At 40.5% G+C, this 20,005-nt stretch overlaps 1 protein-coding gene across 1 annotated transcript in view; it reads right to left on the bottom strand.

Annotated features, from left to right (window-relative positions):
• LOC144519018 (collagen alpha-1(XIV) chain-like) overlaps window positions 1-20,005 on the bottom strand; it is a 150,535-nt gene that overhangs the window by 99,310 nt on the left and 31,220 nt on the right. The window contains exons 6-21 of the mRNA XM_078251901.1: window positions 15,574-15,729; window positions 15,278-15,397; window positions 14,945-15,109; window positions 14,293-14,457; window positions 13,442-13,593; window positions 12,377-12,506; window positions 11,897-12,042; window positions 11,607-11,736; window positions 11,182-11,321; window positions 10,677-10,803; window positions 9,632-9,771; window positions 7,366-7,498; window positions 6,869-6,904; window positions 4,961-5,103; window positions 2,373-2,505; window positions 641-763 (exon numbers count right to left, since the gene is read on the bottom strand). Coding sequence (XP_078108027.1) covers window positions 641-763; window positions 2,373-2,505; window positions 4,961-5,103; window positions 6,869-6,904; window positions 7,366-7,498; window positions 9,632-9,771; window positions 10,677-10,803; window positions 11,182-11,321; window positions 11,607-11,736; window positions 11,897-12,042; window positions 12,377-12,506; window positions 13,442-13,593; window positions 14,293-14,457; window positions 14,945-15,109; window positions 15,278-15,397; window positions 15,574-15,729 — 2,139 coding nt within the window. The remainder of the gene's footprint in view (window positions 1-640; window positions 764-2,372; window positions 2,506-4,960; window positions 5,104-6,868; window positions 6,905-7,365; window positions 7,499-9,631; window positions 9,772-10,676; window positions 10,804-11,181; window positions 11,322-11,606; window positions 11,737-11,896; window positions 12,043-12,376; window positions 12,507-13,441; window positions 13,594-14,292; window positions 14,458-14,944; window positions 15,110-15,277; window positions 15,398-15,573; window positions 15,730-20,005) is intronic.

Below are 20,005 nucleotides of genomic sequence, written 5' to 3'. Positions count from 1 at the left end.
ACATTATCCAAAACTCCATTTCTCAGACAGGCAGCCTGGAGACCTCCCGTCTCATGTCCTCCCGGCTGGTGCACTCTGGGAGGGTTGACTTTTCAAAATGAAACCTTGAGTCTGGTATGTTTTCGTACGGTGTTTTGGATGTTTTTGAACTAAACAGTATGGCAATCATGCTAATGAATAAAGTTATTTGTTCAGCAGATGTCTTAGTTACAACACGATGGAGCTAGCAAAGCAGTTTTATGTTTATATATGCAAGCGGGATTTATTCAGTTTGGGAAATCCCACGGTCTCTAAAGCTAAAGCTCAAATTGTCTGGCTGACTAAACAGGGAGGGACCCATCTGCTAGCAATAGGGGCCGAGACTGAGAGAGCTACATGGAGCTACATGGATAAATATGCACCAAACAAGCCACTTTGAAATTTTAGTGTTCTCATGAATACAAAAGTTGGGTGACCCTCCCCCCTAGACTAAAAAGAATTGGATGACCCTCCCATCAACAAAGAATAAAAAGACATGACCCTCCCCTGTTTTCCTTTGTTTTATTTTAGTGGCCGTGTGTGTGTCTATGTGTGTCTGTGTGTGTGTGTGTGTGTGTGTGTGTGTGTGTGTGTGTGTGTGTGTGTGTGTGTGTGTGTTTACCATAGATGGGCTGGTAGACGATCCTGTAACCCACTGTAGGAGACTGAGGTGGATCCCAGGTGACCGTGAAGCGGTTGTACCACTCTTCTGACACCCGTAAGTTTCTGGGAGACAAGAGGGGCACTGCCAAGACATGAACCAAATTAGAATATAGAAGTGCTTCTCAGAACTTGACTTAAAATGCTAAAAGCTCCATAGAGCTACAAGTTGTCTAAAACTCTTTTAGCTTTAAAAAAAAAAGAAGAAAAAAAAAAGCATGGCCTCTACTGAGTTCAAGTGTCATCATGTGTATCTACTGTATACAGTATGACTTAGGGCTGGAAATCATTTGAAAGTTTTTTAATACTAGTGCCGAGATAATGCCTGAGTTTTAGTACAAATACCAAAGCAAGAGAGCCAAGCCCTTTTTTGCAGTAAAACTAATTCCACACATTCCCACTTTTTTCAATACGCCGACTTATTGGGACTTTGTCTTATTCACCGTAACCCCCAGAGTTAGATAAGTCCATACATACCCTTATCATCTCCGTGCAGTGCTACTTCTGCTACTTGGGCGGAGTGATATGATTGCAGCACCTGAGAAGCCCCGAGCAGATCAGCAATGCTTCGCCTTTCTGAGAATATAGTTCCCAGTTTATATACGGTTAGAAGATGGCTGTGTCTCATGTGACCTTGTTATTTGTACATGGTGTGACAATACAAATCACAACATGTAAATAGGAACATGTTGGCGTTATTTTGTCACTTATTCGGAGCAGTAGGCTAGTTGGAACCGATTACCTTCAGGATACGTGCTAGGCTAAGCTACCGGTGGAACCGTCTGACAGAGTTACGACACGAGATGAGAAGGGTATGTATGGACTTATCTAACTCTGGGGGTTACTAGTCCAAATAAGTCGGCGTGTTCCTTTAAGAACTAGTGCAGTGCCTGTATATCTTATGACTTTTGTTCCTTGTTGTTGTTCACAATAAAAAAAAAAGGTACGCCACTCTGTATATAGATTGTTGATATATGGTTTAATTATATCCTTTTCAACAAACAGTGAAATATAAATCCCATGATTTATATATAACATTGACCTGATTTAGGAGAACACAGTTTTTCCCCGTCGGAAAATCATGTCTTACTCTACATTAAGCAAGTCTGAGTTCTGATTTACTGTACAGCTATGCTGCTGAGAAGAGGTTTTATTTGCAATATGGTGAACTATAGTACCCCTCATCTAATAATATGGCATATTCCATCTGACATTTCAATTCTCTGTACAACGAGGAGACAATCACAACTGCTTATAAGAGATAATCTAGAATAGTTGATAAAATCAATTACCGCTGAGCAAAATATTTTAATCGTCGCATTAATGAAAAGAGCTGCTGTAATTATGAACGGCCTTCATTAAGGCAATTAAGAAGGCATCAGTATTTGTCATAGCATAATTAACATTCTCCTTCAGGAACATGAATGAACATGAAATTAATGCAATGCAAAAGAACATTCTGCTCACAGCAATAAAATTAATTTTCATTAGCTTTCAGTTTCATCACCTAAACTAGAAGCCTCATCTTTGTATAATGAAAACTGAGAAACCCAGAGTTGACCCCGGTGGTTAATTAATTAATAAAGGAGTGTTTGTGTGTGTGTGTGTGTGTGTGTGTGTGTGTGTGTGTGTGTGTGTGTGTGTATGTGCATGTGTGTGCATGTGTGTGTGTGTTGGGTGTTTGTACAGCTTACATGTGGCACCCAGGGCAGAGACACTGATTCCGTCTTTTCCGTCAGCGTAAACTGGGGTGACTGTCACTTTATACTGGGTGTCTGACAGTAAAGGCTGAAGCACTGCTCTCCTCTGACCACCAGGCACTAATACCTACACACACACACACACACACACACACACACACACACACACGTATGGAAGCACTGTTAGCTACGTTAATGCTGGCTTGATTAGCTAGCTAGCTACAGCTAATAGAATCTCAGAGTTTCATTTCAGCCGCCAAAATCAGTGGTTGCCTTGCCAGACTGCTTCTGTCCACACACACACACACACACACACACACACACACACACACACACACACACACACACACACATAAATGGAAGCACTGTTAAACAGCTGTTAGATGTCAAGCACAGGAGCATTTTTTTAAACTTAGTGTGTGCTTTGCCCTGGGACACAGGCTCGTCACACACACACTTAAAAGTGTAGTACAGGAAGCTGTAAAGAAATTATGAGTTCTGCTCACTTTGGACTAATCTGCACACACCATGGCCCTAGAAATACACGCATGCACGCACGCACGCACACAAACACACACTAGGTTACATGCACCATATAGCAGACTACACACAGAATCTGTTGCTCTTCTCGGCTGGTTTATAGGGACATTTGGAGGCACAGATTAAAGCCAGGCTTAATTAGGTGAAACAGAAAGTGCTTGCAAAATGCTAGGTATACCTTAAGGGAATTGAACCACAACTGTTCAAGAATTCTGCTCACTTCAGTTTAGTCAACAAAGTCAGTTTAGGCCAACAGTGAGGCAATAAAGGGCTGAGAAAAAACCCATTACTGCTATGTTTTAATTTAGTGTTGAAGTTTGTTCTTTCTCTGCATCTTTAAGTTCTAAAAGTATTCATTCTTATAAATAAGGTACCTCTTTGTCATGAAATGTCGAAGTGCCGTACACAAATTATATTTGGTTCACTGACACTAAGAAAAAGACCTGAGAAACCTGACGTTGCCATTTTATAACATGATTAAATCTAGATGGATCCTTTATATCCTGACCTTGGAAACAGTAGTTGACAAAACAATCTCCACTGAAGGTTCACTTTGTTCTGCTGCTTTCAACCAACTATTGTATAAGCAGATGAAGTTTGCTAAGTGACTGGTGATGTCTAAACGCCCATTATTCTGAGCATTTTTAAAAAGTATTGTCCATGTTGGATTAAAAATTGAGCTTTGCAGTTCATTCATTCAACATCTATAGTTCTGTGACAACTGAGCAAACCATATGCTGATTAACCGTACGATATGTCCAAAATATTATAACCAAAACATTATTTGATATGCCCATCAGCAAGGCTTCTAACGTTCATCTGTCAGTTCTTAACTAACTTCCAAAACAAGACTTTGACAGTGAGAGAGAGAGAGAGAGAGAGAGAGATGTGCATTAAGGGAAGGCAAGGTAAATCTCTCACAGCCAATGAGATGGGAGGAGCTGTCCACTCTAACTGTGGTGCTGAAACACCTGCCAGTGTCAAAGCAGGAAGACCCCCCCCCCCACACACACACACACACACACACACACACACACACACACACACAAGCACTCAAACATTTCTTAACAAATAAATAAACACACAACCGGCTTATAAAGCACACAGAATCGTCCATGTTGACTCTTTTGCCATCTATCTGTCTCCCTCACACACATGAACATCAAACACATCCAAACTTTCAGAGAGAGGCGCGACCTTTTAACAACCCTTATCTATCAGCTGGCGGACAGGTTTAAGCCTTTCTCCCATTTTATTTAGCTATTGTTTCTTTTTTTTTCTTTTTTTGTCGTTTTGTTTTGTTTCTTTTGCTCTTTTCTCTGCTGCCCTCCATCTCTGCTCCCAGTGAGGTAAATGGCTGCTGAAAAGATAATGGAATGTCTTCTGGCTTGGCCTAGCCTCTCCATCTTCTAAAGCTCTGACACCACATTGGGAAATTAAAACAGGGGGCAGGGAACAGAGGGGAGGGAAGTAAGGGGAGGTGGCAAGAGAGAAGACAGGAGGGAGAGAAAGTGTTTGTGTGTGTGCATCAGCGATCAGGGTCAGTACATGGCACTGAGCTCAAGGGCTCTTACCACAGATAGAGGAATCAGGAAGGGGAGGCTGAGTAGTCCGGGACTAAAAGTGTAATCAGTTTTTTGATTGGAGCAGATGACCCGACACTGACCACTGCAGTGCCATCCAGTTGGCTGGAAGTGTGAAATAACAAGGATCTTCCTCCCAATATAACTCCAGTGTGGTCTATTCCAAATAATCAGTGTTCACAACTCACCAGGGAAGAGTTTTGTGTGTGTTTACACTGTGCATGTGTGTGAGAGCTACAATGCCCAAAGTGCACAAAGTGGCAGAGAAACATAGGGAGGGAGACTTTAGAAACTATGCAGGGATATGCAAATAGCTCATAAAAGAGAGAAATAATCCAAATCAGAAAACACTCAATGCACACAACCATAGACCCACTACAGCAAATGTCCCTTGCACCTCTTAATCTGTGCTGTGAATGATTCATTTTACAGTCACAGCTCACAACTTGATCAACTCACAGACTCCTCTTGGTGGTCGCCCCTGAGGCCAGCGTAGGAGACCCTGTAGCTTTCCACATGGGGGTCTTCCAGCTCCCATGATGCCTCTAAGCTCTGGGTGGTCTCGTCACTCAGCAGAAGGTTTCTCACAGCCAGACGTGCCACTGTGACACCACATCACAGATAACAGTTACTGTAGGATTTATGTACCAAAAATGTACACAAGATCTTGGCTCAAGTCTTATTTTCTCCCCACTTAATGTGGTTCAGTAAACTGTGGATTAGAAAAATGTCAGTCAAAATGCCAGTGTGCTAAAAATCACAACAGTTACTGCCAATGTGCCAGTATGCTCTGACTGCTATGATGTGGTGGATAATAAAGTTTAATTCAAATCTGGCCCATTTTCTCAGGAACACTACTTGGAGTTTGAAAAAACAACAAAGTGTTTCTGTTTCATCAGTCTTGATAAAAGCTTTAAACTAAATAGACATGTCTTAAGGTCTATGCTAGCCTAGAAATCTAGACGCACCCTAGCGGCAGCAAATTTAATTTGCAGCCAGGGGGGTCTAGGCACTCTCCGTTGGCTTGCGAGCTGGAAAAACCAAACTCTAGTCAGGCCAATCACATCGTGTATAGAGTCGGTGGGCGGGCTTATGGCTGCTGCTGCTGGGAACAGCAGTCTTCTGGAAGACTTGGGTTAAGCTTTTCTTTGAGAAAAGAACAAAGAACGGCACTGAAATCATTCTTAAAAAAGGAAGATGTGTTATCTATCAACTAGCTTCGCTACCTTCTTCGTTGCTCTGGTTGGTTGTAGCGCTATCCTATTACGTGCAGAGGGAATTTGAAAGACAACCGTTTATCCCGCCCCTCGGATTAAGCCCTGTTTATGGTGAGTTCCCAGACCCAACATCTTGATGTGGGTCTGGCTTGTCAGGCTAGGTTTATGCAGTCCTGGGTGGATTAAAATCAGTGTGAGGACTTCATACATGCAGCTTTAAACTATAAGCTCTGCCAAGGCAACTCGCTGTCTTTTAACCGGCCACTTTAAGTTGTGATTTTCACAGGAGCACTTGGAGTTTTAACCAAAGCAGATGTGCTATTTTAAAGTTTCTAGAGTGAGCAGGGCATTAAATGAAGGAGACATGTTGCTTTTTAAGTTTTTAAACCCCTTAGTGGAGAAACTGCTCTGACTCGGTTAGTTGTTGCCTGTTCCTCATACAGAAACACAATCCAGATGGCCTCAGGGTTGCCTCTGAGAAAATGAAGTTTGAACTATAGTCTATGCTTTAGTCTCTGCCTGAACTAAGCCAACTTGGTAAACACACTTATAGAAACACAAAAGATCTTCCCATCGTTTTTCATAAGATAAATCTTGTCTGAAAATCTAATCAGTGTTTCAGTTTTGCATTCATCAATCTTAGTCAGAAGAGACAGTGTGGACCTTTTCTAAGCTCTCAGTAATTCTGGATTTCCTTCCTGAAACTAAATGAGCAACAAGGACAAAAACTCTGCTACGGGAACTTGCTATAACTGCGGTTGCACTCTGGCAGCATCTGCATGCCCTGGAAGCTAGTAAAGCCTTTCATATTTTAATGGAAGAAGACTTTCTAGACAGATGCCTTGGCTTGAATTGTGATTAACATTTGGCTGTCTTCTCTGCCATAATAGTTTTTTAAAGCAAGTAACTTAGCCACTGCTCACTAGACACATGCCAGCACAATTGTTTAAAAAAAAACTCTTAAGGTTTAAACATTACGGAATTATACATTTCATCGCACAATTTTAATCCAACATGACATTGTGTCACATCTTTTCAAATTATTGTTTGGCCATTATTAATACATGTACAACATTGAGTGTGATGCTTCAGTCACTTACACTCCTGACATTTTGGAATTTTACACAAAAGCTATTTGGACACTTCTTACCTGTGGTTGTGGTAGCAATCGTTGTTGTCTTGGCCACTGGGAAAATGCAGAGAGCATAAATCAGATAAGTGGATCAAACCTCTCGTCAACAACTCTCTGTGTCAATAACTAAGGCAATTAAACAGAAATACATGACGAATCATTGACGGGGAAATAGATTTTCTTCTTTTGAAATAAGATGGGCTCATGCAGAGCCAAGTTTTGAACTCAGAAATGTTAATTCTATGAACCTAAAGGGCAGATGTGATTGGACTGGTCTGTTGTTTCAATGGACAGTGGCACTTCAGTGAGGAGGGTTAGTAAGATCTTAGGTCACAGGCTAATTTCAGTGTAACCAAGGACATTTCATGTAATTATACTTTCTTTCTCTGGGAAAGTTTTTAGATTCTGACTTTCATCAAGGTTTGTATTGATTAGATAAAGCAAATACTACAACTGCCTTGTTAGTAACACAACAACCGTACATGTTGCCAATGAAACAATCTAATGTCACTTACATGTGGTCTCTATAACAGAGACGGTGTCACTCTCAGATTCGTCTTTGAATACAGCTGTTAACATAACTTCATACTCAGTCGACGGACTCAGACTGGTCAGGATGTATCTGTTATCACTTCCACTCAAGACCACCTGCAGAAGAGAAACACACACCCAAGTCTTAGCCTCATATTACAATTGACATCCAACAATCTTCTTTCCAAAAAACTACTTCTCAGAGATGTTATTTCCAAACATGTCAACCACGTGCTCTTGCTGTTTTATAACCTTTTTTACAACAGTTCTTACAAGTGCTTCCCATTTCATTTTTTTTTTGTCATGTTGTGTTTAAAATGTGCTGTTAACATGTTAGGTCACCTTCTTGTGTTTTGTATTTTTATTTGTTGTTGCTGTATATTTGCTCAAAGAAAATAAAGCCTCAAGATGTGATAAAGTTTTGAGCATTAACCAACAGTCTGAAAAGATTATTTATACTCCAAGAGTACACCAGACTTTCAAAACAAAGTTTGTCACTGAGGTTTAGAAGAGAAAACTGCTAAAACATAAAATAACAAATCGCCTCAGTGCTCGTAATTTCACGCAAGAAAACAGCAGGAAACGGTGGTGCATATTTCATAGGATAGTGTCTATGGAAACAAACTGTTGTAATTTGTATGTGGATTTGGTTGTAATACTCTGTTAAATAAATTATGCATTGTAGAATTCATCATCATTTAAATGTACTTACTATAATATACATTTGAATAAGGCCATTGTAGGACTTACAAAGATGGCCGTCACAATATGAGTTATTCAGGAATATGTGGTTTTCCCTGAATACAACAGTGTAGCCAGTTGGATCAACTACTGCTGCAGGAGTCCAAACGACCAATACAATTTGCCCAACACAAAAATAAGTCAGATCCCAAGGTACACGCAAAGAGGTCATCAAAAGTATAGCTTGCTTTGGAGGAGAGCAACATTGAAATTGGAATGTACTGAATATGACTCAATAATCATATTATGTGCAGGAATCTGTTTCTTTCAGAGCCCTTTGAGGCACAGTTACATGCAAATTTCCGCAGTGGGGCCGGCCATTTGTGCTTTCCAAGGAGCAGGTGCATCTTTAATAATTCATTCTCTTGCTTTTCTTTTTAAATTTCTTTGCATTTAGTGAGATATATTTCGTTATTTTACAGCATTGCCCTTTGTGGTATTTGCCTGATTAAAAAGAGTGGAGTCAAACAGATATTTTATTGATTAACAAAGAGTTCAAAACAACCCCAAATCTGTTTTTAAAAAAGGCATCAGGATGCTAGAAAAACAAATGTATCCAAACAAAACAGCATGATCATCAATTATATCATTTACTCAACTCATGGAGCCCTAGATTATCAAAATTGTCAAGTTTTGATCTGGGTAATATTTCACTCTGTTTGTATGTCTGTGTCTGTATGGCTGTTTGACTGTATTATGGTTAATCTCATCTCAGATATAACAATACAGAGCGGTCGGTTGGTGGAGGATGTAAATGTTTGTGTGTGTGTGTGTGTGTGTGTGTGTGTGTGTGTGTGTGTGTGTGTGTGTGTGTGTGTGTGTGTACATGTGTAGAGTATGTGGGTGAGAGACAGAGAAAAGCTGCATGTATCCCTTTCTCTATTCTGGCAGAATTACCAGCCCACCTCTCCAACTCCCCAGAGTGTTATTTTCAGCTCTGATGACTCTCAGCAAAATACACAAATACACAGACACGCTTACACAACTTGCACACACAGACACGCACACACTCTTACAGACCTAAGGGCTCTATCGCTGCCGCCCAGCTGTCTCTAAACCCCAGATCATGGTAATAAAACACCCAAGCCATTAATTTGTAGATTTGTTCAGCCTTTATTTATACTCAGCCATGCCAGGGGTTTTACCAGCTAGTAGTAGTGTAGTTAAGCTTATATGCAATTCTATAAAGTACAGGCTCCCCTTTATCTGAGCATATGGAGTGCAGGCAATAGAGATAATACGTGGACCCCTGGCTAAATAAAAAAAAATCTGAGTTCATGCAGGTTATTAATCTTTTGATGCTAAATTATAGATTGGTGTAATATCTTGAGAAAGAGAAGTTTGAGGCTAGCTTATAGCTACACCAAGGACTCAAAGTTAAAGTGTCATGCCTATAGTGTTGTCAACATGATCTGTGAGGATGATCTGCACTGTCACATTTCACTTCTTGTGTGTGAAAAAATATCTAAAACAAACACCTTTCACATAAAGTATTTTATTTGTACTGACCTCCTTTGTGTCGCCACCTGTGAACGGTGCCCAGGAGAGTCTGTAGAGGATGATGTCATTGGCTGAGTGATCCCAGCTGACCTGAAAGCTGTCTATGCCAACATCATTGGAGCGTAGATCCAAAGGACCAGGAACTGGAGCTAAGAGGTAGACAGAGAGCTTTCTTTTCTTTTTGTTTTACCTTGTCATTTCTAACAATGTTCTGTTTTTTGTGATATTTCCACAGTGTTCTGCACTAGTTTTTCCTCATGGTGCCTCCCACTAAGCAGCTTTAGTTAGGAACATGGTACAATCAGTGACCAGGATAATAAACTGCTACTTTCCTGACTTTAGGGGCTAATGTACTGCACAAGTTTAAACTGTTTATTAAGCAATTATCTAAACTTACAACAACACTTTTGGTGTGAACTCTTGTCATGCAGGTTCCCATCATTTCCCACACCTCCACTCAAAAACCTTTAAAGTGCATTAGTTCATGAAGACCCCTTTCTCAAACCTGGTCCATTCAACAAAGTTTGCCAGGAAATCAATAAAAATCAACATGGTCCTTTAGAGTGAGTAGTTTAATAGTTGCTTGCCAGAAATACATTTCCTTTAGCTGACTCAGCCCTGGAGCCCAACTGCTTGTTGCTTAAAGGGATATTGTTACAAATCAATATCTGTTAGCGTGACGGAATAGTAAGGGACAGTGAAATGACCTTTTAATGCGACTGAGCTATTATGCGGAGGTGTAAATGAGATGGGCAGACCGCCAAAATAGCAGAAGTTGCCCAGTTGGGGTAATAAAATTCAACACTGTTTGGCACTACAAGAGAAATGGTTTGCCTTTTAATGGTACTGATACAACTGTGTTTAGGAAATTGAGACACAATTGTCCTTAGCAGAGATGGCAATAGGTAAATGTTGAAACACCAATGAGAAAGACAAACTGGACTACAGTAAAACAAATGGACTTGATAATTACTGTACCACTGGTGCCAACATTGGTTAAACTAACTTACTGCAGTATCTTCTTATGTATCCTTACAGCCAAAAAGCAACTTACTGGTAGTGAATCCGTCTGTGAGTGGCTCCGATTGGCCCTCATCATACAGGGCAAAGATGGCCACTGAGTACTCCTTCAGAGACGTCAACTCACTGAGGTCATAGGAGTTCACTGGACCTACCTCCACCTGCAAAACACACAGAGACACACAACATATCCACACACAAATATATCACAAAGGCAGTAAGCCAAAAAGACAACATAAATGTTTGGCGATAGATTGTGACACAGCACTATTCACTCCTGTGAAGATTGCAATCTGAATATTTTCCAAGCTGATTTATATCAGTGTTCAATACTCATTCCAGTCTAACATTTTCATAGTAAGAAGAACAATCCCTACTAATCCCTAATTAATCTCTGTTTTGTTCTATTCTTCCTTCCTCTTTTTCGCACTTCTTCTCATCAAGACACAGACTCTCACAGATATAAATGCTGTCAAATATAATGAATCTAAAAATCCACATAAAACATAAAATCACAGAGCCACGCAAGTCACACACACCTCCTCCGTGACTAGTCCGTCTGTCTTGACCCACATGATGCGGTAACCCTTAACTCCTCCAGGCACGGGGTCCCAACTGATGTGGGCGGAGTTGTGAGTGATGTCAGAGAACTGGAGGTTCCTGGGATGACTCAGTGGTACTGCAAGAGAGAGAGAAAGAGAGAGAGAGAGTGAGAGAGCAAGTGGTTGATGTGTTTGTATGTTCTTGCGCTTCTTGATTTGTGAGAACCAGTTTGAGGTTTAGACTTGAGAGTGAAGACATTGTTGGAAAAAAAGGATGTTTTGTCTGATCCAATGGCTGTTTGAGGGTTAAGATTAGTTTTTACAGATACGATTAGTATTTAATTTAGGTGAAGGTTAGGATAGAGGTTCAGAATGAGAGACAGAAGTTAAAAATGGTATGTGTGTGCATGTGCATTACTCACATGTAGTTTCCTGGTTTGTAATAGGGTCACTGGCCTCCTCCCCATACATGGCATAAACAGTGACGGTGTATTCAGTGCGAGGGGTCAACCCATCCAGCTCCAGCTCTGTCACTGCATCCGACACCTTGACCTGGGGGACAAACACGCACAAATGCACACATTACAGCATTTAAAACAAAACTGACTCTCAGCTACCAAGTTGCTGTTTAAAACTATACATTGAATAAGCATTTATCTATTTAATATATCTTTTTTTTCCTCTTTATCTATCTGTTTCTTTCTTTCACTACCTCCTTCTCGTCCAGGTCTCCCTCATCTGTAAGAGGTGCATACAGCAGCATGTAGCCAGAAACGCCATCCACACTGTCCCATCTTGCTTTCATTGTGCTGTGAGTCACATCAAACAGCTGGAGGGCCGTCACTGTGGGAAGAGCCACTACATACACACAAACACACAGCACAGTTCAATCAAGGGGGCCTCATTCTAATAAACCAATTATTTTCAGTTGGTCTAGATCAAAACCGCTTGTATTGTCTTCCCAGATGCTTTTATCACTGCATCATGGGGGCATCATTTTCAATATGTCTGGCTTCCATGGTAGTCAAACCTTTTCATTTTTATCAACTTGTGACTTTAGATGTTGACTGAAGCATTGGTGTGAGGTTTTGTAAGTAAATTTCTCTATGTGTGTGTGTGTGTGTGTGTGTGTGTGTGTGTGTGTGTGTGTGTGTGTGTGTGTGTGTGTGTGTGTGTGTCATAATAAACTTACAGGTTGTTTCTGATCCTCTGAGAGCTTCACTTGCCTCGTTTGCGTACACAGCAAACACAGCCAGATGGTACTCAGTGAGAGAGGTGAGATGCTGTAACACCACTGAAGTCTCACTACCGTCCACTACAGCCTGGGGGCCAACAGCACGAGTGGGGCGAGGGAGAGGGGGTGTGAAAGATAGATGGAAGGGACAGAAAGCAGAGATGGGGTGCAGCAATGGATGGGAGAAGGAGGAGGGAGGGGTAGAGGACAAAAAATAGCAGGGATGAAATGACAAATGGAAGGGAGTAAAAAAAAAGAGGAAGGCAGGGCAGGGAAGAGAGATCGAAAGATAATGGTAAAGGAGGGGGAACAGAATCGATTTATTGAATGGGATAAAGCAAAAGAATATTTTTTCATCATGATCTATATGGATGACAGTTGTGATAAAGATTAGGTCTGGGCTGAGCCAGCTGGAAAGGTCTCCTCACATGTGGCTATGGAACATCTGGTCCCCGTAAACCAAGCTAAGAAAAAGATTTAATGGTTTCTGTGGTCAAATGATCTGGAAAAATCAGGCAGGTGCCTCTATCAGCGAGAGTATAATTTCTAGTGAGCCTTCTTTACCTGCACGGATGTTCATGGGAGTTGTGAATGGAGGGATGAGTGGGAGAGGTATGAATGAATGATACCACCAGCGTCTCATGGAAAAACTGAATCAATACAATCTCAATCCATACACTTGCCCAAAGACTCCAGATACAGTAACTCCCATTTATGTAGTAAATATGATGGAAAAACAGAGCATAGCGCAGCCTAACCCCCCCACCCCTCTCTGAGCTCCAACTGAGTCTCTTGATCTCAATATTTTTAGGTCTTGCTAGTGAGTCTACACATATGCATGTATAGCTTTCAGATAACAGTAAACTGCAATGTGTGCTTGCAATGACATGGATATTCCTTAATTTTATGTAGTGATACCTTTGTTTGAAGTGGTTGTTTACTCCTTCAGCTTTTCCTAATACAACACTATTAGTACAGTAAATTAAGTTGGGTTCTTAGTAAAAGAAAACAGACAGCATTTACCTCCTGTGGTTCTCCTCCGCTAGCAGGGTAATAAACCACTCTGTATTTCTCTACGTTTCCGGGGGCGTGGCTCCATGAAACCCTAAAGCTCCTGGCCGTGACTTCTGATGTCAACAGCTCAAGCGGCGCTCCTGTCTCCTCTGGTGTCTGTTCTGAAGTTATAAAGGAGAGGAAAAAGGGAAGGATAAGAAAACAGATTGCATTCGATTACATAAAATTACTCCCAGTGAGTAACTATTAAGTAGGAAAACACACATGCATTGAGGATCAGAGTAAAGGAGATAGTGTTGAAATATAATCAAAACACATTAGACTGGATTCATGGTGTCTCTTTAAAGACATCCTCTTTCTTGTTTTTCCATACTGCATCTTTATTTCCGTAGAAATAAAAACTTATTGAAGGAAAGAGTGAGAAAGAGGAACAGGATGGAGAAAGAGGAGGATGTGTCTTAAAATAATCAACATTTTGTGGCAGGATATAATTTTCTATTTGGCTGTGAATCAATGACCTCATGAGTTATATAACATCATCTTCCCCTACAGAGAAACTTTGCATTAAGGACCACAATCTCTGGCCACTCAAGCTCGTTCTAAATATCCAGATTCACACTTCCAAATAAAATCTTCTCCACAACTACAGCTGCTTGTCATCTCAATGTGACATTGTATAATCCAGTCATGCATTGATACAAGGATAGCCAAAGTGATCACACTTGCAAATAGTTAATAGTTAAAGCTATCGCTCCCTTAAATGAGCTTACTGTTATTATACTATCTGCACAAAAATGCATCACTTGGATGGACAACATGTCATTCGAAACACTTCTTTTCTAGTATAACCCGGCCCTTACTCTGTTTGATGTCCTTGTCTTGCAGCTCCACTTGTTCACACACAGTCTTGGTCAGACCCTGTACAATGGAGCTCATGATGTTGAAGTCGGCCACGTTGTAGACGTGAGTGTTGTCCGGCTCTGAGGCGATGGAGAGCAGCTCATTCTCATCAGCATTCTTAACACCTGGGAAAGGAAGGTCAGACATATGATATGTAGCATTACATATAGTGACCACACCAGTATTAGAAGTGTGATTGTCAGCCTTAAAGCAGAATTTTGGTATTTTTCAACCTGGACCCTATTTTTCCACACATTCCCTAATGTAGTCAGACACTAATAATAACATCTGAGCCAGTGGCAAAAACAAGCACTTTTAGTGGACGTACATCGACGGTCACTATTGCCCCGTAAGATTTTAAAGATTTTTGTTCACATTAGTCACTTACATACAAATGCATAGGAAAATAGGGTCCAGGTTGAAAACATACAGAAATTCTCCTTTAACATCTATTCTACATACATGCATTATAGCACAGCAGGACAGTAAAGAATTAACTAACATCAGTTCAAAGAAACATTACTGACAGAAGACAACTCATTGCTGCACAGATCTGACTCTTCCTCAGACTTAATGTCTTTTGCAGGTGTGTGTGTTTGTGTCGTCCCTCACCAATAGCAAACAGCTCAACCCCAGCATTTCGCAGGCTCTCTGCAGGAGGTATGACATCGTCCTGGGACTTCCCGTCTGTGATGAGGATCCCAATCTTGGGTATACCCTCCCGTGAGCCAGACTCAGGCTTGAAGCAGTTCTCCAGGATATAGGTCAATGCAAGGCCTGGAAAGAGACAGACGGAGAAAGAGAAGAGGGATGAATGAGGAAGAGGGACCAGGGTGGATGGAAGTAGAAAGTCAGAAAAAAGGGAAAAAGCCATTTAAGAGCAAAACCAAAGAAGGGAAATTAATCAAATCAAAACAAAATGGTAGTATCAGTAAAATCTAGCACCTGTGAGAGTGTTTCCTCCTTTGTATGGCAGGTTCTTAACGGCATCAATGACGGCATCTTTCGTGGAGAAAGCATTTAGATGCCATTCTATCCTGGGATCACCACTGTATTGAGCCAGACCTACAAACACACACAGACACACACACACACACACACACACACAAGAATGCTGATATGCAAACATTTAAAAAATGAGAATGATTGAAGCAAAAAGGGGAATTATGGACACAAACACAAATCAGAAGACCATATTGGTCACATGGTGTGCCCATCTGTTGAAAGTAGCAGGGACCCACCTATCCTTGTCTTATCGATGCCAACATCAAAGGCATTGACCAAATTTTCCAAGAACATGCGGACCAGTCGGAAGTTGAGCCGACCAATACTCCAGGAGCCGTCCACCAGGATCACGATGTCTGCAATGGCCTCAGTGTGGCACACAAACTGATCAACTAAAAGTAGGAGAAAAGACATTAATTTTAACTTGACTACAGTCAGGGACAAACAGACAGGATAAAGGACTAATAAATGGTAATTGAAAGGATAACCCCATTGAAAACATGCTTTCTATTTGATGTGCAGGCTTCTCAGCCAAAACTCAGAAAACACACAAGTCTACAGGTTTCAGGTTTTCTTTATTGAACAAAACACACACTGTAAACCAAACAGCCAAAAACAAAACTTAGAAAATTAGAAATCATGTAAAAAAGACACAGACAATTTAATTTGCATACAGTAATACACAATATAACCCGTAAGTCTACAGCCATCTTGAGAGCCTCCTTTCAACTGTGGTGCCTCCTCTTCCTGAAATTACGGAAACTAACTCACTTTTCACTTCAAAGACAGCTTTAAAGCAAAATCTCCAGAGACGTTACATTTAGCATATATCGTCACATACAAGCTAACCATCACAAAGTGTTGTGCTTGTATCTTATAGTTAGTAGTTGCTGAGGCTAAGAAATCCATGGCGCACAGGAGGCGGGACGCACGAATCCATCTCCCCAGGAACAAACGCTGTGTCGGGTGGGCAAACTCATGTGATGCGTAATTGATCAAAGTGTTGTGCTAATGCTGGGAACATGCAAATTGTATCTTTATAGTTGTATCCATATGATGTGACAGACTTAGGTTAATATTTCACCAGGTCCGAGGGCTAGAGGGATGTGTTAAGTAGACCCCATAAAGTTATCCTACAACTGATTTTGATACTGTACTGTCTGGATGGTAGCTACAGGACATGTTTTGAATTCATAAGATTTAACAATACAGTGTTAGGGACAGATCAGATGCCAGAGACTTGAGACTTGACTTGGACTCAAGCTCAAAGACTTGAGCCTTGACTTGGACTTGCAAAAAATGACTTGTGAACATCTCTGGCACGCACGCACGCACACACACACACACACACACACACACACTTGTTAATTTATCATAATTCCATAACTGCATATCTTGTCATCCTGCCCTGTATGATATCCTTAAAATGAATACATCCACTTAAAGTTGCATTATAATCCCTCGTCTGTCTACAAAAGTAATAGTGAATAATCCAGAACATGCTGATCAGATTGGACATTTATGTTTTAATGAAGAAAGGCAAAAAAGAGAATGCTGACTGTAGGAAATGAGAATTATTACTTTGCATTTCTGCTCACAAAAGTAGGTTTAAGATATTAAGACAAAGATGACAGAGTGGAGAGATATCATATGAGTCAATGTAGATTATTCAACTGCTGCTGGTTAATAATTTCACCAAAACCAATCCAAACTGAACACAAAAGGGACTAGCTTCTTTTAATATCTCGATTAGGACTGCAGAGTGAAAGGTTCAATTTCTCACTATGCTTTGGCAACATATGTTAATTTTGTGGCGCAGGTGCACACTGGGTAATTGCAATGTCCTGGGTGAGTCCCAAAACCTTTGTTTGAATTTTGCTTTCCTTGTGTTCCCCTCTCTGTACACTGTCAACTATCACCTGTAAAATAATTCAAATAAAAAAAGTAAAGACGCTATTAGGTGGCAAAAGGGAAATTATCCTCCCCAGTCTAATGGCTATTTGTCAGAAATCCACAGTAGCATGAATGACTCTGAAGTGAACAACAACACATTAGATGGAACATAGAAAGAGCTGAGACTTGCAGTATTTTGGCAAGCAATCTTTTTTGTTTTTGTTTTCCCGGGAAAGATATATGGAACATTTATTGTACCGCCTGTGGCTATCATGTCAGGCCAACACTATCTCAAGATTGAAATTCATAAAAGACACATAGTGTAACAATAAGCCACGTAGTAATTTGTTTCAAGAAGTGATTTTCCAGACAGAGCCTTCTGTCCGCTGTCTGTGTCTGTCTCACTGTTTGAACTATCCATCTGCTATAGACGGCAGACGGAGAAGAGAAGAGACGACAACAAGGACAAGAGATAGCTGATGACAATCTTTGATTTGCAAATGCATAGCATAAAAGACTGACGTGCTATTATAAAATACTCTTCTGCTAATGTTTTGAAAAAGCCAAGATGATTATGACTGTATCCTTAAGGGTTCAGTTGGTCACAGGTTTTTTTTTAAGGAGGAAGAGCACTCTTTCAAACAACCGACTGTATATGATGGCCACTAGGGTGGCCTAACCTGGGCAAGAAAATCATTTTAATTTAACTATCCCACTGAAAAGAGAAGAGACATTTCTTAGTTTGAGAGTTTCAGCAAAATGGCAAAAAGGCTGAGAAGCCAAAGAGTGAAAAGATTATTCTTTGTCGAGTTTCCCTTCTTACAAAAGAAACAAGCATGGCCTTTAAAGAAACTTTGAGGTTAAAGAATTGAAAGAAAGAACCATGACTAAGCACCGGGAAGGCTCCCTTAAAAGCAATATACACAAGAAAAAGCTGAGGAGCTATTCTATGATAAAAAGCAAGAGACATTCAGGGGGTGTTAGTATCTATAGTAACTGCTGTTGACACTATGGGTAAATAGAGAGAGACGATGAACCTAATGGTTAAGAAAGAAAGAGTCAGAGAGGGAGAATGGGTTCTGTGCAATATGAAAAGCCATCAAGTCAGACTAAGGAGATGGCAAACAAAGGATTAGAGGGTCGTAATTACAGCTAATTACAGCTCAATGGTCATTCCATAATCTTTTGTTGGCAGAGTGTTGAGAACGTCCTTCATAACACTGGTGTTTTACACATGAACCAATAATCAAGGTTGCCCCTCGCCTTAACATTATCCCCCCTGACGTCTGTAAACAGTCAGTTTAGTTGGCTATCGAGGGCCGTTTTTCCTTGAAGAAAGAATTTGCTGCCATTCATTCTTATATAGACTGAGAAAAAACTTCCATAATTGCCAAAGGTAGATAATCAATCTCAGTAAACATGAAACCTTGAGTCATGATTTTACTGTTTTTTCATTCTGCCCAGGTTGCGTGTTTTCATATCCATGTGCATTACATTATGCACAGTTTTCAGTTTGTCAACCGACTGGACAGATAAATGGAAGTTGCTGAAGAACCTCACAAACTTTAAAGTGCTCATATTATGCTCATTGTCAGGTTCATCATTGTATTTAGAGGTTGTAATAGAATAGGTTTATGTGGTTTAATTTTCAAAAAACACCATATTTTTGTTGTACTGCACATTGCTGCAGCTCCATCTTTGTTGGAAGTCGCACATGCGCAGTAGCTAGGTAAGGACTACTAGCCAGTCAGAAGCAGAGTATGAGGACGTGCCATGCTAGCAGCTAGGCGAGCATTATAACGTGTGTTACAAAGTGACGCACGTTCGTCACGGAAGTAAAGGCTGGACTACAATAGAGCTGTTTGGAGCAGCTTGTGAACAGTGTTTTCTCTGGAAGATTGTAAGTCCCTTTGGGGTAGACTTTGGGCTTTTTCACTTTTTAAACCTATAATGTGCACAAAAAGGTATATAACACAAAAGGGAAAGGGAAAAAGCCTAATATATAAGCATAATATGAGCACTTTAATGTATTTTTTTGCAACTTTGGTATCCGTGTACTCATTCATTTCAAGCTACAGAAGATGTAATGTAGGTTTGTGTTAATTAAATATTACATGTTTTTTTATTATTTTATCCTAAATAAACCTAATCGGTTTTACTTTATGTCCTGTAACAAAACAATCCCACCCATCTGTAGAGTCTATCTGAATAGATTTGGTAATGAACAATTTCAAAAATTAAATATACTCAGTGTTTGAGAAAATAATCCACTATCACATCAGAATAACTTCAGCAATCATGTTGCAGATATAGTGAGACAGAGGGATACACACACAATGGTGTTTCCCTCCAAATAATGTCAGTGAGAATGCTATCTCAGGAGGACTTGTTTCAAATTGGTTATTCCAGTGTAAATGGTTTTTGATGTATTGCTAAAAATTGCAAACAGTGTTAAAACTGTCCCTGGTCTCCCTTACTGTAGCTGCTACTGAATCCCTCTTCCCTGCTCTGTCTTACTGCCAGACAATAGCAGACTTGTCAAAGGTCCTACTACTCCCTCTAAGCCCCATCTGCCTTTCTTCTTCTCTACCTCTTTCCCCCCTCTTCTCTTCCCGTCTAACGCCTTTGCTGCAGGTCAAAGTGCAGTTACTGGGGAACAGTGGCTAACTGTGTCTGTGTGCAAATCAAGGAGAAACAAGTGTGAACGGGAGGAAGGGAAACAAGTTAAGAAGGAAGAAATAAAACCAGGGAGCGAGCGACACGCTGTATTTGGGT

The sequence above is a fragment of the Sander vitreus genome, chromosome 6 (genome assembly GCF_031162955.1).
Source record: "Sander vitreus isolate 19-12246 chromosome 6, sanVit1, whole genome shotgun sequence".
Lineage (NCBI taxonomy): Eukaryota > Metazoa > Chordata > Actinopteri > Perciformes > Percidae > Sander > Sander vitreus.
Note: the sequence above shows the minus strand (reverse complement) of the source record. Positions and strands in the feature narration are given on the sequence as shown.